The sequence below is a fragment of the Thalassophryne amazonica genome, chromosome 8 (genome assembly GCF_902500255.1).
Source record: "Thalassophryne amazonica chromosome 8, fThaAma1.1, whole genome shotgun sequence".
Taxonomy (NCBI): domain Eukaryota; kingdom Metazoa; phylum Chordata; class Actinopteri; order Batrachoidiformes; family Batrachoididae; genus Thalassophryne; species Thalassophryne amazonica.
Genome location: NC_047110.1, coordinates 102,861,263 through 102,884,966, shown reverse-complemented (window position 1 = coordinate 102,884,966; position 23,704 = coordinate 102,861,263). Strand labels below are relative to the sequence as shown.

The 23,704-nt window shown below is 41.5% G+C and overlaps 1 protein-coding gene across 1 annotated transcript in view; it reads left to right on the top strand.

Annotated features, from left to right (window-relative positions):
• The window catches only part of immp2l (inner mitochondrial membrane peptidase subunit 2), a 355,846-nt gene that overhangs the window by 303,760 nt on the left and 28,382 nt on the right, over positions 1-23,704 (top strand). Inside the window, exons 4-5 of the mRNA XM_034177128.1 lie at positions 5,328-5,393; positions 17,872-17,974. Coding sequence (XP_034033019.1) covers positions 5,328-5,393; positions 17,872-17,974 — 169 coding nt within the window. The remainder of the gene's footprint in view (positions 1-5,327; positions 5,394-17,871; positions 17,975-23,704) is intronic.

The following is a 23,704-nucleotide window of genomic DNA, read 5'->3' as shown; positions in this document are numbered from 1 at the left end:
GACGGTGTTCTGTCAGCCTTCCAGAGTTCACCTGATTTTAGCTGTAGAATGTTAATGTGCTGGTTTCAGACGCCTCAGAGCGCTGCCATTAGATATGAGTGGGGGGGGCAGAGGTTATGGTAAATTAGGCAGACAGTGGTGGGAACATCTTTCCTGCAATTAGTGGAAATCACCCTGCAGCCAATCCTGTGACCCGCATGTCTCAACTCTGCTTGCACCCGTCCAAGTGGAAGCAGCATTGTGGTTTCTCCTGACTCTGTCTGCTCTGACTTTAAGCAGAGCAGAAGATGCTTAACGAGGCTTCTTTCACCTCGTTAGCGCCTCGGGTTCCCATGAGGGTTGTATTTTACACGGGTAAACCTGGCTGAGACATTTGGTGCAGCTCACTCCTGTCCTCGCCGGATCCTCCGCGATTTGATCTGACTCACAAAGGCTTGTTTGATATTCTGCAGTTTGACTCATCTTTGACTTCAAGGGGACAAACCTGTGGAGTGACGGTGACTCTATCGCAGGGAATGCGCCACGGAACTGACAACAAATGGCCTGAAATAAGACACAATACAGGGAACGTTACAGATCCTCCGTGAGCCAAAACCTAGTGACGGGCGAGAGTCTTGAACCCCGATTCCAACCTCACCATCCCCTCAGCTGTCAGAATCACAGGCTGAGCCACCACAGCGCTCAAGGACTGCTGCAGTCCCCCCAAAAACACACACACACACACTCACTCACTCACCAGCAGAAGCAGGATCCATCACGTCCCGCGCGGCAGTGGATATTCAGCAGGTATTCCCGGCATGTCTGCAGCAGCAGCAGCGTGGCCACGCTGCACTGCATGACAACATCCAGCAGGAGCAGCACAAACAGCTATTTCCCAGTTTTTATTTGAATATCTCCAAGAACAAACACCTTCTCTCTTCTCTCGCCGCGGCAACGGTGGCGAGAAGGAGTGAGATAGGGATGGAGAGGAAGGAGAGGAGGAACTGAAGCCTCCTACATGCTGTGTTTGTGTGAGGGCGAGAAACTTGGAGGGAAAGAGAGAGAGGAGAGAGAGAGAGAGAGAGAGAGAATTTAAAGGAGAGGAGAGAGAGACCCTGAGAGTGAATGATGGGCTGTGTTCCTCTCCTCTGCTGTTGGAGGGGAGCTCATCCATCACTCAATTACACACACCGGCATAAACACAGCAGCCGTGCACACTGAAACACACACCGATGGATTCCAGCTCCCCAGAGCCCAGCCAATGTGCGCTCAGCACGCGGGAATCCAATTGGCGTAGGGAGCTGTCAGTCAGCCGTGAGCCCATCTGTCCCCACAGCAACGGGGAGGAATTGGAGGAAGTACAGGAGAAAGGAGAAAGAAGAGGAGGGAGAGAGTAAGAGTCCTTCACAGAGCCACTTTTTCAAACTGGTGTCTGAATTGGATCTTTAAATCAGTTCTGGATCTGAAACAGCCCTTTGATGTGAAACCTGAACCTGGAATGCAAATCTTCGATATTGTTTATATTTGTTTTGAAATGCATATTGTTTTAAATGATCTTCTTCACTAAAAAAAAAAAAAAAACAGGTGGCAGTGTGGGATTGGAGTTGGACTACCAATATTTAGATTGGGGTTCGATTCCAGGTCTGCACTTCAGGGTACCCGTCCTTCAACAGGACGCTTCATCTGCATTGTCTCAGTCCAAGTCAAGTAACGTCTGGGAGCATGCGCTGGTGCTGCGCTTAGCCACATCCACAACATCATGGAACCGCCTTGTGTGCTGGATGGCAACCACCCAGGCAGGCAACCAGTCTATTCCCACATCTCTCAAACAGCCATCTATCTGCCACAGCCAGGTCAAGTGTGGGTGTCCCCTTGGTCTTCTCCAGTTACTCAACACTCATGCACCTGCCTGCTGGATTATGCACAGAAAAACGGCCCACAGGGCCAAAATGTCAAAGCTGACACTCCCTCATAATGAAAGTAATACTTCTGAGGAGTCTCAGTCCACCCACCTGTTAATGGGTAACATTAACAGGTTACTTGGTTGTGGAAGTAACCTGTTATGGGTAACATTAACAGGTTACTTGGTTGTGGAAGTAACCTGTTAATGGGTAACATTAACAGGTTACCTGGTTGTGGAAGTAACCTGTGTTGGACTGGGGTCCCAACCTCTCATCCACTTCACACTACAGTTTCTGGGGATACGCACCATCCTAATGGACCACAAGGTCTGTATAGTTCTTCATTCTTGTCCCCTGGTGGACAGACATAGAAATGCTATCTGTCTGAAATTCTGTACTCCCTATAACTTTTTATAGATTTGAGACAGGTTTCCCAAATTTGCAGCAAAGATGCTTCCCTTAAAGGTCTGGCTCGAGTTTGATGATGAGCAACCTTGTCTAAATACTGAAGGTCACAGAGCCAAAGCTAGTCTCTCTGTGTGTTGAAAACTGTACTCTCAATAAGGATTTCAGACAGGTTCATCAAGTTTGCAACAAACATGCATCCCTTCAACGTCTAGAACACCTTCAATTATGACTGACCTTGACCTAATTTTGAAGGTCATAGGGCCAAAAATGTCTGCAGCACTGTACTCACAATAACGTTTGAAATAAATAATAGGCATTTACCAAATTGGGAGCAAAGATACTTCTCTTGAAGGTCGAGGTCAAGTTCAGTGACTGACCTTCACCTAGTTTCACTATTGCATTTTTTTCTGCTGTGCTTTTGTACTATCTGCATCATGGTGGTCCTTATTTTGCAAAGTCTTGACATTTAATACTCTGCCACTGATCATCCTTGAGATGTTTCTACAGCTTAACTGGAGTCCACCTGGGGTAAATTCAGTTAATTGGATATGATTTGGAAAGGCACACACCTGTCAGGATTCGGCCTTCTGGTGGTATGTGTTCTGTTATATTTCTGTTTTTGTTTGTATTTATGATCTGTCTGTTCTCTTGCTCTGTCTTTCTGCTTGGGTTTCTCTGTCCTGCTCTTTCTTGCTTCTCTGTCTTGGTTCTTGGTGGTGGGCGTTTCTCTCTGTCTGACCACACCCCGGTTCTGGAGGTTTCCCTCACACTTGTTCTTGATTTGCACCTCGTCACCTGGGTGCTATTTAAGCCTCAGTTTGCTCTTGTCCCTCACTATATCGAAGTGCCTTGTGCCTCTTTCCAGCTCAGTTTTGCCTTGCTGTGATTGCCTCATTGTGTTTTGTACTACCTGCCTGTGTACCTCGACCACGCCTAAGCCTGATGGTTTTGTTACTGTTGCTCTTTTTGGATTGCCTTTCTGTGTATCAACTCCAGCATAGGAACCCAGTAACTCTTTAACTCTACTGAGCTGTGTACCTGCATCTTGTATTTGCGTCTGGCCTGCTCTGCCAGCCAAACTTGATAAAGTCCTGCAGTTGACAGTGCATGTCAGAGCAGAAACCAAGCATGACGTCAAAGGAATTGTCTGTAGACCTCCGAGACAGGATTGTCTGGAGAACGGAATAAATAAGAGTGGGTTATCAATAATGTGCTTCAGTGTTTGATTCAAGATTGCTGCCAAGTGTCAACATGTACCTGTGAACGAAACTATCTGAGGTATGTCGTCCCCAACATGATGGCACCAGAGTGAGGTAGAGGACAAGAAAAGGGTTTTACTTTCATCAATACAAACAGTGCAGTACTCTTCTTTCCTTTGAGAAGTCGAACAACTTAACATATAGGACCAAAAATGGGAGGCTGCTTCTTTTTTGCTCAAAATCAGAACGCGGTGCTTCGTCATCTAGACAACCATAACAGAGTTTTTAACTACTGCAGTAAAATTTTAGATTTTAAAGATGTTAAAACTAGGGATGTCCCGATCAGGTTTTTTTGGCCCCGATCCGATTCTGAATCATCTGATTTTCATTTTAATCATCTTATTTTATTATTTATCACTTAAACAGTGCACTACTTGAGGTAGCTTGAACAATCAAGTAATAATCTACCAGACTTAAAAAATGTACAAATTTCCATGTTATTTTATTTGTCTAAAAATAAATGTCCAAGGTTCCGTATGTTAAACAAGAAATTATATAATCTGAAATAACAGGTGGTTTTAATTTACAGAAGAAAGGTTTCTAAAGAACCATGTATTGATTTAGCTATTTTAATTACAAGTGTTCTAAATTTTTTTTAAAATAGTAATCAGAAATTTTGAGGGTAACAAACAACAACAACAAAAAACATTTCCAAGGATTTTTCTTCAGAAAACTTCTCTATAAAGAGCAGTCCTGTGACACGTTTCTGTTTTGTAGAGATCAGTGGTTTCTGCACTGATCTGTTTGTACAGATCAGTGGTTTCTGCCACTAAGTCGTCCATGTTTTCGCCCAATGCATCGTTCCTATTAGACAGCGCAAAGCTACGTCACAGCTCAGAGCGTCGGAAGTTGGATTTGGTTGAACTTGATCACGTCAGCCTGCGACAAGCGGCAGTGTGCGCTCCCGTCAGAAGCGTCGCTTTAGCTCGGCTTTTGACGCGACGCTTCTCATGTATCTAAAAAGCAATGCGTCTCATTGAAAATATTGCTTTTTTAGACCAATTCTTGACGCTTCAGACGCGTGAAAGGCCCATTAATCTGCAATAATGAGCTTGAAATAGAGCTGATCAAAATAATGAGGATAAAATCTATATCGACGCAACGTCCGATTTTGATCAAGTCTGAAACCACATGATTGGGCCCGATTTCCGATCATGTGATCGGATGGGGACATCCCTAGTTAAAACATGAGACTGAGTGTCCTTTCAAACATAAATCGATTGATCAACCTTCAGACTTTTCAGTTTGGGCCAAACCAAAATAGTAGGTGTGAAAGTTGTCTCGTACCAAGGTCCCAAACAAAGCACCAAAATTTGGTCCAACCAAAAGAGGTTATCTTGAACCAAATCAAACTGAACCATGATCCAGTTTATTTGCAGTGTGAAAACACTTTTTGGATGATTTGAACTTCCAGACAAATGACAGGAAGTTGAGGCAGGTTATTGTCACACGTTGAACAGTTGACGAAGAAAAGAAACTAACAACCAAATCAATAAATTTATCTCCTTAAAATGAAATAACTCTGTGCTGCTGTCTGTCTTTAGTGTGATTTCTGTCAGAGCTTCATAAAACATAACCAATGATGAATTTGCTTTAAAATCATGACTTTTATTTAGACATTATATGTGTATTTCAGACAACCTGCAGGTGATTGAAGATCAGCTGCAGGCTGAGGCTGGATCTGAAATCACAAAAACCAGCTCACTCAGCTGATTTCATCGCGCTCTTTTCATTTTTGTTGTCTTGTTTGAATGCTTATCTGTGGTTATTGTGCCCTCAGGTCCCCCAAGAACCCCCAGCAGAAGATCATTAAGCGGGTTATTGGTCTGGAGGGAGACTTCATCAGGTAGGAAGCAACGGCGATTCGCCGAACCGCTTAGACCGTCAGAAACAGAACAGCCGATATGTTTCTGAAACGGCTTTATTAAATACGGCTTGAAGTAACCTGTTGATTGGTAATTACATGACTGTTTTCTGTCATATCGCCCAAAGTCACAAGTGCATCACGCTGATTTCTAATCAGATTTACCGCCATCACTTTGTGGCAAAGACGTACCGCTACTACTGCTGCTACATAGTGGGTTCATATTCACATTATAATTCTATATTATACAATAATTAATGTTTATGAGTTCAATGGTACAAATATTCATTGAATGGCATGTTCCAACTTTCACCTAATTAAATATTCGTTCCATTGAAAGAATGCAAAAACATTCATTATTTGTTTTATATAACGCTAAAATACGAGGTCTGTCCGTAAAGTATAGGTCCTTTTTATTTTTTCAAAAACTATATGGATTTCATTCATATGTTTTTACGTCAGACATGCTTGAACCCTCGTGCACATGCATGAGTTTTTCCACGCCTGTCGGTGGCGCCTGTGAGCACTCCTTGTGGGAGGAGTCGTCCAGCCCTCGTCGGAATTCCTTTGTCTGAGAAGTTGCTGAGAGGACTGGCGCTTTGTTTGATCAAAATTTTTTCTAAACCTGTGAGACACATCGAAGTGGACATGGTTCGAAAAATTAAGCTGGTTTTCAGTGAAAATTTTAACAGCTGATGAGAGATTTTGAGGTGATTCTGTCGCTTTAAAGGACTTCCCACGGTGCGAGACGTCGCTCAGCGCTGTCAGGCAGCGTCATCAGCCTGTTTCAAGCTTAAAACCTCCACATTTCAGGCTCTGTTGATCCAGGACGTCGTGAGAGAACAGAGAAGTTTCAGAAGAAGTCGGTTTCAGCATTTTATCCGGATATTCCACTGTTAAAGGAGATTTTTTTTAATGAAAGACGTGCGGGCGGATTGCAGCGTCGGCTCGCAGCCGCCGCGATGCTCCGTCACAGGAAAAACACCTCTGCTGGAAGCCTTAAGGACAAGTTGGAACATCTCCAGCTGATAAACAATTTCTCATATACTCACTCCACTGAAAGCCATCAAAAGCCAACTGGATTTTAACAAATGGTTATCAACACGGAGGTGTTTTTCCTGTGCCGCCGCGCCGCGTCGGCTGCACGACGTCTCGCACCGTGGGAAGTCCTTAAAGCGACAGAATCACCTCAAAATCTCTCATCAGCTGTTAAAATTTTCACTGAAAACCAGCTTAATTTTTCGAACCGTGTCCACTTCGATGTGTCTCACAGGTTTAGAAAAAACTTTGATCAAACAAAGCGCCAGTCTCTCAGCAACTTCTCAGACAAAGGAATTCCGACGAGGGGCTGGACGACTCCTCCCACAAGGAGTGCTCACAGGTGAATGACGTCACCGACAGGCGTGGAAAAAACTCACGCATGCGCACGAGGGTTTCAAGCATGTCTGACGTAAAAACATATGAATGAAATCCATATAGTTTTTGAAAAAAAATAAAAAAGGACCTATACTTTACGGACAGCCCTCGTAGATCCTTCTCATTTTATATTATATTAATTTACAAACAACAGAAAAGGGACTTACATTTTGGTACCTCCTCAGTGCTGCGAAAAGAATATTGTCAGAAATTAATCCAGTTTTGGTGCGTCACTGCCACTTTGACATCAACAATCCAACACAAACTTTAAATAGGAGTACAAAAATAATTGTGACGATGAAGTCCGCCATGCCGTGCTTCAAATTGTCATCCGTCAGCAAAACAAACTCTGCCATGTTTGTTTAAAAGCTAAGCGCCGCCCGGCTTGTGTGAGTGTGCACACACTGCGGGAAGCAGGAAGTGGGAAGGCGCACTTGTGTGTGCGTGTACTACCAAAAAAAAGAAAAAGAAAAAAAAAGACTATATTTCCTCAGTGCAGCGAAAAAAATCACGTCAGATGGCTTACAGCGCAGTGGATTTGTTTTGTGTGCGCGCACGCGTTGTGTGCATATGTGCATCCACGCGTGTGCACGTGTGTGTGTGTGTGTGTGTGTGTGTGTGTGTGCAGAGTGCAATGTTACCAAACGTATGGAACCAAATTTGCACTCCAAATGGAACTAAACTGCACTCTAATGCAATGCAACACAAATGTGACGAATAATCCATGTCATGTGACATAAAAAGCACCAATCAAATGACAAGGATCCACTCACCCATTTTCTATACGTATATAGAATTTTTAACACACACACAGCAGGAGGTTTGTGGAGCTACATACCTACATACAACTAAATCAAAACTTTGCAATTCTCAGCACATTTTAAAAGACTCTCATTAAAACTATAAAAGTAACTGAGTATCTTTAATTTCACTTGTCATTTAATCAGTCAGGCAATAATTAATATACTTTGATTAATTGAACAGTTCTTTTCACATTGATAGAAGATCTCTTCATACTCTTGTCTGTGTGAATCAACCTGGGAATAAATTCCTTCAAAAACACTGTGATGCTGAACCTGGCGTTGTCAGGATGTGCCTTTAAATATGGATGTAAAATAGAATTAAGCACTTTCATGTTGCCGTTTAATCTACATGATTTATTCTGAGGACCATCACTAAATTACATACTTTTTTCTTTTTTTTTTCTAATATTTATTTCATTCATTTAAAAGAAAAAAACAGAAAAGCAGAAATAACAAAACATTACAAACCGCTGAATGAAAAGGAGCAGATTGGAAGAACAAGTCTTATATTTTCTGCCCCTTTTTACAATACAATCTTGCAATATCAAGCATCATTAATCGACATAATTTTAACAGATTACGTTTCTATGACTTTGTCACATGCCACCGACTTATTTCATAATCTTAACCATTATGTAGAAGATTACATCCCTACAGATTACATTTTAAACTTCAAACATTCTAAACATTATCAACAGATTACATTTTTGGCTTTGTCACAGCCCACTGACTTATTTTATAGTTTCATATTACTAAATACATCTAGTTTAATACGTTTTTTTAAATAATTTAAACAACCTTGATTCTTGATTTCTTTATTGAGGTTCTTCCATAATTTTACACCATTCACTGCAATACTCCGTTCCTTATCTTGGTTCTGAATCTTGGTTTTTTAAGACTTCTATGTCTTTCAAATTATAACTACTTACTCTTTTTTCAACATATTTTGAATGTTTAATGGTAAGGTATTGTTATTCGCTTGGTACATTGTTGTAATAATTTCAAATCAAACTAAATCATGAAATTTAAGTACCCTATACTTAATGACAATGGACTAGATGGATCTCTAAAATGACTGTTGCTAATCACTTTAAAGCTGTTTTCTGCAAAATAAATAAAGGTTGTGTATAAGTTGTACATGTTGATCCCCAGATTTCTACACAATAAGTTAAATATGGACAATCAATGAATTATACAGTGTTAATAATCCATAACTATTTAATGAATATTTTAACTTTATGCAAAACAGCAATGGCTTTCGCTGTTTTTCCTTTTATGTAATTTATGTGTGACTTCCATGTAAAATCTTCATCAATCATGACTCCTAAAAATTTCGCTTCTTTTACCCTTTGAATGTCCATTCCATCTATTTTAATGACACATCTTTTTTTTTACTCTGTTATTAAACAATATGAAATTTGTTTTATTAAGATTTAGTGACAATCTGTTTATATCAAACCAATATTTAACTTTTTTCAACTCTGTATTTATCATTTGTGCTACTTTCTGTATCTCTGATCCAGAGAAAAATAATGTTGTATCATCAGCAAATAAAATGCTACCAAGTACCAAGTACACGTACTTAGCTCTACCGAGACCAAACACCCTGTATCCCCTTATCCCAGTACTGTAAGTAAACTTTTTCAGTTTATCACTCAAGATCACACAAAACAGTACCGCAAACAAATGTTGTGGCAGCTCTGCTATGCTGGAGATCTTCTCCTCAATGTGGATTGCTGTTCCATTTCTCCATCCCTGGAGGTCCATAAACCTGTGTGTTATTTTGGACTCCACCTTCTCTTTCTACTCTCACATTAATCCATCATCAGGTATGTTGCTTCCCATGTGGCATTCAGGGAGGTTACCTACTCTGAAGAGGTTTGAGTAAGAACCCCAGCAGCTGAGTTCTGGGCATCCTGGAGTCTGTCCATGGCTTAGTCTGGTAAACCGAACATACACATCTTCACTCCTCAACTCCTCATATATTGACAGTAAGGGGTTAGGGGTCAGGTAGGGTTTTGGTTTCATATTTACCAATTACACTTCCTGTCAAAAGTTTGGACAGGACTTTCTTATTCAACTAAATGGCAAAGTTTGTCTCCACCCACACCCACACTATCTATCTCTTCTTGTGTTCTATTCCTTAAAGAAACTTCATTAAATCACATTATGGTCTAGCATTTTAAATCTTGATCTGTTCATTTATCATCACTGGAAATGAGAATTGGTTCTCAATTGATTTTACCAGGTTAAATAAAGGTCAAATTAATACATTTTAAACTAAGGCCTGTCTTTAACCCTATACTCCACTTTGTGGAAAGTGTCCTTGGTTATTGTGAAATGTGCTGATACATTTTTGTGATATTATTATTATTATTATATTATTATATTAATATTATTATTGTACGACACCATTCTGACTTTGTTGCCCAGAACGTCAATGGCACCATACAGGGCTTTAGTTAGGAATGTAAATGTAAATGGACTGCATTTTTATAGCACTTTTTCCATCCGCATCAGACACTCAAAGTGCTTTACAATAATGCCTCACATTCACCCCGATGTCAGGGTGCTGCCATTCAAGGTGATCACTACACGGGGAGCAACTAGGGGATTAAAGACCTTGCCCAAGTGATTTTCCGGTCAAGCTGGGATTTGAACCAAGGATCCTCTGGTCTCAAGCCCAACGCTTAACCACTAGACCATCACCTCCCCAACATAGCTTCAATAATATAAAAAGAACATAAATGTGTGAAGATAAAAGATAAGATAAAGATATTACAGATAGTGAGAAGAACAATCTTGTCAAGTAGAAAAGACGTGTCCACCTCCTGAACACGAGGATCAGGTCCTTGACTTACTGGTGCCTAACTCTGATGGTCTGAGACTGAGTGGAGGACAGTCAGTGGTTTCAGTAATCGAGTGTAGAGTGAAGGGAAAGCGCCACGATAATAGAAAGACCTGTGGCCTGCTGACGTGATCTTGACAGCCCACACGTAACTCATCATCCTCACGTTGACTTTTTGTGTTGGTGTCTTGACCTCGGCATTGGGACAATCTCATATGTGTGCTCGGTGGCCGTGAGTCTCACTGTTCTCTCTGCGTTAGCTGCAGGAAGATGTGGGAGCTGTTCTTACATCTGTTACACTGTGTTCTCCTGAGGAAATGAACTCTATAGTTCTGATAATGAGACACAGTGGGAGAATGGGCCACACGGCTCACTCTGATACAGTTTTGTAAATTTGCCAACTGATTATCGGAAGTCTTTTTTTTAATATTCATTACAGACCATCGTGTTCTCAGTCTGTTTCTTTACTCACTCGCCGTATGATGAGGGTATTGAGAACCTCTGTATTTGTTCACATAATCTATGGAGGACGTTCTTGCAGAAATAATTAAATACACAAGTAAACATGCGAGGATGCTGGAGGCATTTTTTTTCTCATTAACCTCTGTTAACAGTCGTGAGGTCTGTCACATCTTGCCTGGCACATAAGTATGTTTTCTCTGGCCCAATGTGGAACAGGTAGCTCAGACGTTCAGGAGTTGGGGTACCAATATGCAGACCAGGGTTTGATTACCATTCGTACTACATGTCTGTATCGTTGGGCAAAAGACTTCATCTACATTGTCCCAGTCCTCCAAGCTGTAAATGGGTCCTGGTCTTGGCTGGGGAAGTAGCTTGTGACAGACTGCTGCTCGTTGTTATTGTGGCAATCCGTCGGTGGTGAGGAAGATTGTCTCTTGATAGATTCCCAGATGGGATTAGATTAGATTAGGTTGAACTTTATTAATCCCTTGGGAAGGCTCCCTCTGGGAAATTGAGGTTCCAGCAGCATTGTATAGCAACACAGAGGGTAAAAAGCACACAGAGTATCAGAAGTGAAAGTAAAAAAAATTGCAAATATAAATACCAGAAATCCTGCTCGCTACTGGTTTACTGGGTACTATTGTTCCTCTCCTTCCCATCCTCTGTCTTCCTGTTACTCCTCCTCCCCCTGAGTGAGGAGTTGTACAGTCTGATCGTCCACATTTTGTTAAGATTTACACTCCCGTGTGCGTCACTGCTCCACAACTGATTCGATAGTTCCAGTTGATGGAGATTGTGCTTCAGGAGGTTCTTGTAGTGTTTCTTCTACCCTCCTCTGGGCCATTTTCCTTTGCTCAGCTGGTAGTAAAAGATCTTGGGAAGTCAGATGTCACCCATCCTAACAATGTGACCCGCCCACTGAAGCTGGTCCTTGATAATAACACACTATGCTCTGGAGCCTGACTCCAGCTAGGTTGCCTGATCTTGGTATGGTAGTCTTCTCATTTGATAGGGAAGATACTCCTCAGGCACTGGTGGTGAAATCCCTCAAGGGTCTTCAGCTGGCGGCGGTCGGTGTCCAGTTCTCAGGTTCATACAGCAGGGTTGGCATGACAAGAGCTTTGTACATGAGGATTTTCATCTTGTGTCAAAGGTCTCTGTTGTTAAAACATGGGTGCAAAGCCGTCTGAAGGCAGTTACTGTGTGACAGAGGCCAGCAGGAGGCGCTGTGCATGTAGTAGTCAGTAAACCTCACTGCCCAGCAGCTTCTGGTCAGCGCGTCCGCCTCCCGTGCCGGAAGCCGTGAGTTTGTATCCAAAGGTGGTGCGACAGAGTGAAGAGACACATAAACAACACAGAGGTTAAACCTGCATGCTTGAGCCTGTGTTGGACCTTATCATCGATGTTGGCGTTTGATGACACATGGTGTCCAGGTAAAAATTGGTCACATTCTCCAGGATCAGTCCATGTATTTGCACAGCAGGATAGCTTTGTATTGACCATGTTAGGTGGAGGCCGATACAGGACCTGTGTCTTCTTCAGGTTGATGTGAAGACCAAGCTTGGTGTAGGCTGACTCCTGCTACATCCAGGGGAGTGATAGACTCTCATCTGCTTCAAGTGGCTTAATCTGGTGATAAGCACCTGCACCAAGGGGCCTCAGGGTCTATACATGACTTCTTCTTGGTTGGAGAAGTAACCTGCGATGGACTGGCGCACTATCATGGGAGAGTTGTAGGCTCTCATTTGCTTCACTCTACAGTATTCAGGGATAAACACCAGCATTAAAGGGCCTCGGGTCTTTATTTGCTGTTTGGCAGTTGTGAATCTCGCGCCATCTCGCGGTCCATGACTCACACAAGAGGTCAATTTCAGCAGAGTTCCAGTTTAGGGCAATGTAAACACACCTCGTGAAATATGGACAACAAGACAACATTGGGGTGCGGCAGAAGTCTGTCACAGGTGCTACGCCTCCTCTAGATAACCCTCTCAACTTGGGAGAATGTGTCATAATCACCCGTGAACTCGCTGGATCAACGCTATTCACATCCCCGTGAGGGATTGTTTATATGTGCTGTGAGACACTGGAACTCTGCTGGTGCCACGGTGGATTCTGGGAAGCCCTGGGGCAGCCAGGGGCATTATGGGAAATGTTAAAGTACCAACTGGCGCCGCCTTCTTCTTCGTCTCTTCTTCTTCTCTTCTTCTTCTTCTCTTCGCGTCTTCGTTATTGTAGCAGAATGGCTGTTGGTGTTAATTGAGGATAAGAGGGTTCCAGGTTAAATAGTTTCTACCGCCCTTCCCAGCTTGAGCTTAGTTTATGTAGGCGAAGTCTACACTGCAGGGGCTACGCTTATAAAAAGCGTTGCACATTTCATAAGAAATATAAAACTGTGTACAGACTATGTCAGTGTGCTGAAGTGTTGGAATAACATCTGCTTTCCATCAGCCAAAAGTGACAACAACCTCTAAATGTCAGGATCACTTTGAGAATAGATTTTTAAAATAATAACTACTTTATCAATGTCCCAATATTTATTGACCTCAGTCTGACAACCAAAGTTAAAACAGTCCTGCTGACAGACGGGAAACACGATCAGACGCTGAGGAGATGTAGAAGGGAGTCTGATTCAGTCGTGTTCAGATTTTCCTAACACGCCGTTATCGTGGGAGTGGTCCCGGGAGCTGTTTGCATATGCTGCCACCACGCAAATTACAGGGCACGGGCTGGGGGGGATGAATTAACAGGGCTGTAATGGCTTCCCTGGCGGAGGTCGCACTGACAACGCTGGCTGTCTTCATGCATTGTCTTTGGCGGACCCGTTGGAGGTAAATCAGTTTTAATCCAGACAGTCTGCCAGCCACATACAGTAACTGTCTGCTGCAGAGAGGATTGTTTTACAGATTTATCTCCAAACTGAAAGGCCGCCTACATAAATCTCCATCGCTGTTCTCAGGCCAGAGCACTAAGTGGGGAGTGTTAACTGTGGCCCGGGAGAATCTCCAATGAAGCCACGTTAACTCATAATACACTTTATTTACATTTTAAACCATAGGTGTCAAACTGATTCCAGAAAGTGGGGTGCACCCGCTCCACCAGGTGGTTTCACTGGTTAACATCACGCTGAGCAGTTGGGATTAGTCCATGAGCCAGTCATCAATTTTGACCTAATCAGTACCACTGAAGGTGACTAAACGACACTCAGAATCCAGCCTCAGTGTATCATGGCCTACACAAAAATGTATGAAAGACAGCCCAGGGTGGTAGCTGTAGCCAGGTAGGGGTCAATGAAGAATTACACAGGGGTCAAAATTTAAAAATGCTCCATTCACGTTGAAACCTATATAGGGTTGGGTATCGAGAACTGGTTCTTTTCGAGTATCTTTAAGAAATTATTCGAGCCACCGATATCAATAGTCTTTTTGCTTAACGATTCCCTTATCGGTCCTTCAGAGCAGCTTTTGAGGTGTTTGTCGGTAAAATGATCATTCGTCTACATTGATTACAGACCCTGCAGCGGCTCTGTAATCAACTGTTTTTGCAGCGCGACTCCACTTTGAAGCGTGAACCAATGAAACAATGCTTCAATCCACTAGCTCGTTGGTTCTTTGATTCTCTTCAGAAACAGTGAGTCCGCTTCTTAGCCCCTCTCAAAGCCATTAAAATATCGTGAGTCACTTTTGTGTGGATTAAAGTCACTAACTGGGACTCTTGTCTTGTTGCAGTCAAGAAACAAGAATCATCCTCCATTCCATTGGCACAGCTTTAAACGCTGCGCGGCTCTCTGCCGAGACAGAGTCTGGTCGGAATTAATAACTTCAAAGCAAATCACTGCTTTAAATAAAATGACACCTTTTACAAACGTTGTAATACAGACAAGAAACTACAATCGACTAAAATGTTTTTTCATCTCAAAATGAGACGTGCTGCATTCTTTATGAATTACATCCTGAAGTGCAGCACAGCTGCAAGAGCTCAGCTCAGAGGTATGGAAAGACATTCAAAAAAGACAAAAAAACATTGAAAGGAAATACTTTTGACAAAACTACAGAAGGTTTAAGGATCCAGTGACCAATTTCATATTTATTTACTTTAAGACTCAATAAAATGTTCTATTTCAATTCAGTTTAATTGGCTTATAAAGCGCCAAATTGCAACAAAAGCTGTCTCAAGACGCCTCACATAGAACAGTTCAACATAAAAAACATTAAAATAAATAAATCAAAATTTAAAAATTCAAATACATAATTAAAAACAGAAGTAAAAGAATAAAACAGATAAAAAAAACTAAAAACTATTCATAAGAAAGAAATTAAAATAGGCTTTAATTCTTGACAAAAATGTCCACAGACTCTGACTGCCTCACGGTTGCAGGAAAACCGTTCCACAGAGCGGGTGCACGATAAGAAAAAGCTCTTTGACCCGAAGACATAGAAAACCTGTAAAGAGGTATCGATAAGGAATTGGATCGATAAGTGGAATCAATAATGGTATCGATATCAATAAACTCTTATCAATACCCATCCCTAAACCTATATCACATTATTTGTCTGATCATAACAATTCCAAAAAAGTATAGTTTGTACTATCTATGATGGAATGTTTTGGAGTTATGGGGTAAAAATGGCAACAATGGTGACAAAGATCAGTTTCAGTTTGTACAGGGGTCAAAAGTTAAGGTTGCTCCAATTTCTGTAACGTGAAAACTAACCATGACAGATGGTGCAAACTATTCCTTATTAGAACCCTATTAACCCAAACAATGAGGATGTAGCATAACCAGGAATCAAACCCACAGCTCAATGTTGGTACCCCAACTCCTTACTCCATTTCCAAAAAGTACTTAGACAAACTAAATGTAGGGACTATTGTTCATATAGGCCATCAGTTTTACAGCCAGATTAATCAGTGGATGAACACATGAACACTTTACTGAATATGTCCTGGACTTCATTTACATCCATTTTTAAGAAAAACAGCACTATGGTACTGTTTGGTAATTGTGTGTCAAGTAGGCATTTCTCAAAAATTAAGTGACTGTGCAAGAAGGGGACGAGTGAGGGAAGCCACCAAGACATCCAGACAACTCTGATGGAGTTCTAGGCTTCTGTGGCTGTATTTAGACAAATTTGTGACCAGTGCAGCTACTGTCTACCCTACTGCATCACCAGCTGAGTGGAACCGAGAAGGATGTTCATCCAAGAAACCAGATCAAATCTAGGCTGTGCTGGAGCCTATCCCAGCACTGGAGAGGCGGGTTCACCCTGGACAGGCTGTCAGTCGATGGAAGGACTGACACATACAGACAGACACCTTCACTCTCACGTCTACTGACAATTTAAAGTTTCCAGTTCACCAAACCTGCATGTCTTTGGAAGCCGGAGGGAACCCACGGAAACACGGGGAGAACATGCAAACTCCACACAGAGAGCACCAGGTTGGACTTGAACCCAGGACCTTCTAATCATGATGCAGTATTGCTACCCGCTCATTCACCGTGCTGCCACATATCACCCTGGCGTGCGGCTGATCAAGAGATATTTGCTTAATTTCATGGGGTGAGATAACGTCAAGGTCACACATCTCCACTGAGCTCAGCTGAAAGGCATTCTGGGACATGTGAGGAATTGATAATATGTGTGAAGCACACTGCAGAAAAGTAGAGCGCTTCATCAGAACCTAAAGCCAGGATTAATATAAATACGCAGATTGATTGCATAACTATGAATATTTTCTCTGGCTGTTCTGTTTCTGTGTTCTTCATCTCAACCAGACAAAAACAGTGAAATAAATCAACCTTGATTCTGTTAAAGAAAAAAAAATCCAGTTTACAGATGTAGCAAAGAACTGGTGCCATGTACTCTGTAACCTTCTTTATTTTTTATTCCTGTAAAAGTTCACCCCGCCGTGGCTAAGTCAGTATTTATGTGTGGGAAAGCCTCGTCATCGTCTGTCAGTTCTCCTGAACCTGCACTCCTGAAATTAAATATAAAACAAATTTCTATTTTAAAAAGTTGACTGTGGCCATAATTCACAGTGTGCCCCCATTAAATGTTATACTGGGGCTGGAACAAGCTCATAACGGTCCAGAGGATGATGAAGGGCGCTGGACCTTCTCCTCATAAACCCCATGGCCAGACTGAATGAGCTGCAGGATTATGATCCTCCAGTTCACATTCAGCTGAGTCAGACCTCAGATCAGGTCTTTGTTTGAGCAACATGGCGGCGACGGGAAGCAACGCTGCGGCGGGGGGCTTCATGGCTGATGATGAGGGATAATGAAATTAATGTGATTGTTTGTTGTCCCAGAGATTCTGTCAGCCACTGAAGATCTTTGTCACCCTTTTCTCCTGAATCATTAGCTTTTTCTTTTTTTGAATTAACAATCAGAGTGTCTGGGTTTGCAGTTGTCCTGGATCAAGACTAAGATCCAAGCTTTTATTGACTTCCTGGATGCGGCCATCTGATGGTGTATCTAGATGTGGAGAAAGTGTTGAACTTGTAGTTATTCACTTAACAAGTGGCAAAACCAACATGGGTTAAACAGACCAGGATCTCTGTCCAGTCCAGTGCCTGAGACATTAGAATGTTTTTAACTCTCATGGAAAGGAATTATTAAGGAGTAACAGGAAGACAGAGGTCAGGAATGAGAATGAGAGGAACAGTAGTAGCCAGTAATCCAGTATTGATCAGTATATCTGGTATTTATATTGTGTATTTCTATTTATATTTGCAAACTTTTTTCTTTCTTTTTTTACTTTTTATACTCTGTGTGCTTCTTACCCTGTGTGCTGCTACACAGTGCTGCTGGAACCTCAATTTCCATGAGGGAGTCTCCCAACAAATCAATAAAGTTCTGTCTATTCTAAAGTCTTGAAAAATCATGAATTTTGACATACGCGTCCCCCTTTTCTTCTGTCCACCTCTTCAGGACTCTGGGTTACAAGAACCGATACGTACGAGTTCCTGACGGCCACTTGTGGATCGAGGGGGATCATCACGGTCACAGTCTGGACAGCAACAGCTTTGGACCGGTAGGATTTATAAAACCAATGTTTTATTTCACGCCTTCTTCCTCACTTTGAGAATATGTTGGTGCAACGTTTAGCAACTAGAAGAACAAGCGAGCCTCACAGCGCAAACCTCCAACAACATCTCTCAGGGTGATTTTATGACATGTTATCTGGATCTGCTGCACAGTTTTATAGTTTCAGTTCCAGGCTCATAGAGCAGGTAACTTAGTGGGATAAGGAACTGGATGACTAACATGTGGACCTCGGTTTGATTTCCAGTCACTCTACTTTTCTGTGTCCTTGGTCAACACACTCCAACTGCTACCAAATAATCCTTGCAAAAAGGTTTCCCAGAAATAGTGTAATTCTCCACTATGAAAGACATGTTAATAAATCAAGAAATTATTATTGGCTGAGAGCTACATCATTATTGTGAAATAGTTGTCAAACGAAATTCTGGACTCCAAGCTGGAGATTATTTTGCCCGTAGACAAAGGAAAAATTTATTACCAGGTGTTATGTAATTTAAATCAAAACAACGTGAACGCTTGCAGTTATTGTTGAAGAATAGAGATAATCGGCACACAACTCGTCCACCAATTCCAACGGACCACAGCACCCTCTGGTGACCGCAAGCGAAAAACTTCTCTGACGACTATAGTAGGAGATGTCTGCATCCCAATTCAGCAGTCGCATCCTTCAAAGTCTGGGTCCTCTCAATACCACGACGTACCACGACGTGACCGCAGAGGCTGTTTTGCATAATGCATCATTAGCTTTTCCCAGCCCAACCTCTTGCCACCCAGCAACCTTGACAGCTGCATGCGACAAGCTAGCGTAGTGGGCGTATCCTGTAGTTTAATATGAATTTTTCACTACCTATTTATACTGTAGTTACATTACTATTATTGTATGGCTTTTGCCTTACAATATAAAGCGCCTTGGGGCAACTGTTTGTTGTGATTTGGCGCTATATAAATAAAATTGATTTGATTTGATTACTTATTTACATATACAATTGCATTTTTTGTTGTTTTTTTTTAATAATAATAATTTTATCTTTGAGGGGAAAAACACCATCACTCTATTTGGGCCACAAAGGATATATTTGTTGTATGATTTGTTTTGGGGGGATAGAAGGCCAAACACTTCTACTGCATTCATCAGAGCCTTTGAACAGCACAGTCACGCCACTTATGACATGACTGGACGACAAATGCAGCCTTCGAAGGATGCAGCCACTGAGGGTGAGTCTGTGATGTTACTTGTTGTAGTTTCTTCTTCTCTTTGTACTTTTCTGTATTTTTTGCATCATCGTTGTACTACTGCCCCCACTCTTCAGCCCACAGATATTGCACATTGTGGATGTCTCACAGCATTAGTTTGAAACGATGACTGACAGTGAAGCAATAGGTTGTTAGCGATATGACACCATTATTACACCAGAGTGAAACTGAAGATGGGCTCATGCATGCGGCCAAACCGAAGATCTCTTTGCGATTCTTTAAACTCCTCCTCGTCTTTTCACTGCTGTTGTCTCTGTGGTGTTTGTGGTTTGAACCTCACAGAGTTTAAAAGTTTCTGCAGTGAGTTTGTTGTTTGCTATGGGCAGCACATTGCAGACCAGACAGAGGTCGCAGAACTCCAACCGAAGAGAATTAAAGCCGAGAAGCTCCTAAGAAATCCCTCGGAGCTGCAGCTCAGATCACACAGAGCCTCAGATCTTCTCAGGTTTTGCGTTTTATTCCCAAGACCTTTCTGTGAGGGCAGTCGGTCTCAGTGGCAGCATGCGTTACTCATTTCAATTTTTGGAGGGTGTGTGTGGGGGGGGGGGGGGGGAGGAGTCTCTTCAGTGAATAGGAAAGGAGGAGTCATGACTAGACAGTGACAAACGGGAATAGATCTTTAAATCACGTCGTGATGCAAGATGAACAGCAAACATACCAGAAGCAACCGCAGCCAGATTATCTACAGTTTAACAATTTAAATATTATCAAAAAGACCCTTGAAGTTTGCACTTTTGCTCAGTCTTTATTCTCATAATGTTCAGGTGTCTATCCCTGATTTGTCCAAAGAAAATGTAAAAGTGATGATTTATATGAATAATAATCCTTGTGTTTGTTTGTCTAAAAATGGAGGGGCTGTACAAAAATGGCTGTAATTCTTAAATGACTTGTGTGATACTTTTGTTAAACCCCTTGAATTAAAGCTAAAAGTCAACACTAAAAGCACAACTTGATTGTTTCAATACAGGTCCATTGTGGTGCCTTACAGAGTAAAATTACAAAAAAAAAAAAAATGTAATTGCTGCAATACTTGTGGACCTGACTGTAAATATTGGATATGACCGCTGTCATTAACACGTATTTAAAGCCAAAAGTAAAAATGCTACAATGGTCAGGACATTGGGAAATGAGTGGAGCATCCAGAACCAGCGGACCCCAGGGGCCTATATAGAACATTGAGAATATTTCTTGGTATTGCTTGATTCTTGATTTTTTTTCTAACCCTTAACTGTTTGTTTGTTTGTTTAGCAGAATTATACAAAAAACTAATCAACTTTCAGTTTTAATTGAATTTGGCATAGGGGTGGGGCCTGGGCAAAGGTAAAAACCATAAAATTTAGGTATTTAGGTATGCATCTGGATGTAGGGATCAAAGGACAAAATAAAGATTGAAGGTCATCACTCAAGATGACAAGCCACTGATCGGAATCATAATTCACTTATCTGGATCAAAGATCGGTGCTCAGGGTTAAGTTCAGCAATCAGGATCAAATATCAAGACCACCAGACAGCAAACAGAAACAAGAGCAATCAAGATCAAAGTCATGATCAGGATCAATGGTGAGTGTTCATATCCCACGACTGTCCGTCTATATAATAATATAATATAACCTTTATTTAACCAGATAAAAAGCCCATTGAGATCGAAACCTCTTTTACAAGGATGATCTGGCCAAGAAAGCAGCAGCAACGTCATAATAAATGAGTTAACAACATCAAAAGAACTTTAAAACAAGTAAAATCCAAGCAATTTACCGATAAAACGAGATAATATGAGCTTGGTCATAGTAACAACTTTTCACAATTTAAAATTTAAAAAACACAGGCACCTGCATAAACGAATTCCATTCACGATTTCTTGAAATAGAGTGGAAAGCCTTCAAAAAAATCACCCAGACAGTTTCAATTCAGATTGGAGGACATTCTGAGCAGAAAGACTAAAAGCTTTCTTTCCCATTTCAGTGTGAAAATGATATACAAGGAAGCACAAAAATGTCATTTGTACACAAAGCATAACGGCTTTCAGATCTCCAAAATAAACTGGATAAATAAATCAGAACCAGCTGAATAATAACCTTGTGAACCAAAGTCCAGATGATGATCATGAGCTGGATCTCGTAGACAAAAGTGTGGTTTTTGTTTGGACTGGGGTGGTCCACTAAAATGGACTAAGCTTCAGAATTTGGTTTGAAATCTTACATAAATTAAGAAGTTTACAAATCCTTTTTAGTGCTTCAGGCCCGGTTTCATAAAGCGCTTAGGTCGGCTAAAGTTTTGTGTTACCCGACTAAAGTTTTTAGGCTGGTACAGTGGAGGCTAATCTTATTTTATGCAACAAAACTTCATGTCTTACCTCAAAAATGTCACCTGTGGGACCTTTCACAGGTTATCAGCGACACTATCCACGTCTCGGGCTGACCCGAATCGTGAGAGATATTAGTTTGGCACATATAGAGCGGACAGCAACAGGTACACATACAGCGACAGACACAGCCACGGCAAGAGTTACCGTAGCAACACTGCATGCCCATATATGGCACACATATGAAACCGTCTTTAAACTAAATGGAAAAAAAAAAAAAAAACACAGGCCAGGGAAACAAAACAACCCCACAAATCTCTTTGTTAATAACCTAAATTATGTGTTTTCTTCAGCAGGAGGGGAGAAAACTCAAAATCAATGCATGTCTATTATTGTGTGGGGCAGGCATAAATTCTCAGAGTCTCGCGGGTGTGGGCGGGACTGAACATACACATCACAGGGGAGTCTAACATGTGTTGCGGTTACAACCAACCCAAATGTAAACAAAACTCTCGCACATTCTTGGCAACAGCACTCGCGAGGCCGTTTATGCCTGTGAAAATCGTCGACTAACGGTAGAACAGCTAATCTACAAGTTTAGCCGTCGATGTGAAATGGAGATTAGATGGCTAATGTTGGGCGACTAACCGTAGTCGACTAAGTACGTTTAGTAGACTAAAGGATTAGACCGCTTTGTGAAACTGGGCCCTAGACGAATAAGAAAACCGTGCAGAGCAGGTGGATAAGTGGGATAAGGTGTTGGCCAGTCAGTATGTAGGTGTGGGTTTGATCCCTGGTCACATGACCTGTCTTTGTCCTCTCAAAAGACACTTCAGTCCACCCAGATGTTAATGGATGCCAGCCTTGGTTGGGGAAGTAACTTGCATGGACTTGACATCATTTCAGTGGACATCGTAGGCTCTCAGCGGTTCAGAGCTATTTAGCAGTTACTTCCACTCTCTTTGAGAGAGAGAGGATACTTGGGTGGTAAAGTGTGAGACAAACCAAAGATTGAGCTGTTCAGATGTGGACTCATTCTCATGCCTTGCAAAAGCAGACTATGAAAGTTTGAGTATGAGCAAAATACCACATGCCTTTTTCCAGTCAGCGTAAATAAGACACAAGAAAAGTTATTTGTAACAACAAATAGCTGCTGTCGGGCAGCTAGTCTGTTCATCAGGAAGGGCATCCGACATAAAATGTGCCAAATCCCAATGTGGATTTGCGCTGGATCCGCTGTGGCGAAGCTGAACAAAACAGGGGCAGCTGAAAGGCAAAAATATCATATCTGTCTTCAAATTTGCAGTATTTTCCAGAGTATAAGTCACACATGCCAAAAGAAAATGCCTCTTGAAGAGGGTTAAAAGCATATATCACACTTTTTTTTCATATATTGTCACCACTTTCATTTTATTTATTATTGTTGTCTACATTTAATGCTGCTATTTATTATTTTATTATTGGAGTTTATTTTGTTTCATGCTTTGATTTCTGGGAAAGACACACACACACACACACACACTATATATATATATATATTTATATACAACCCCTGACAAAAATTATGGAATCACCGGCCTCGGAGGATGTTCATTCAGTTGTTTAATTTTGTAGAAAAAAAGCAGATCACAGACATGACACAAAACTAAAGTCATTTCAAATGGCAACTTTCTGGCTTTAAGAAACACTATAAGAAATCAAGAAAAAAAGATTGTGGCAGTCAGTAACGGTTACTTTTTTAGACCAAGCAGAGAAAAAAAATATGGACTCACTCAATTCTGAGGAATAAATTATGGAATCACCCTGTAAATTTTCATCCCCAAAACTAACACCTGCATCATATCACATCTGCTTGTTAGTCTGCATCTAAAAAGGAGTGATCACACCTTGGAGAGCTGTTGCACCAAGTGGACTGACATGAATCACGGCTCCAACATGAGAGATGTCAGTTGAAACAAAGGAGAGGATTATCAAACTCTTAAAAGAGGGTAATCATCACGCAATGTTGCAAAAGATGTTGGTTGTTCACAGTCAGCTGTGTCTAAACTCTGGACCAAATACAAACAACATGGGAAGGTTATTAAAGGCAAACATACTGGTAGACCAAGGAAGACATCAAAGCGTCAAGACAGAAAACTTAAAGCAGTATGTCTCAAAAATTGA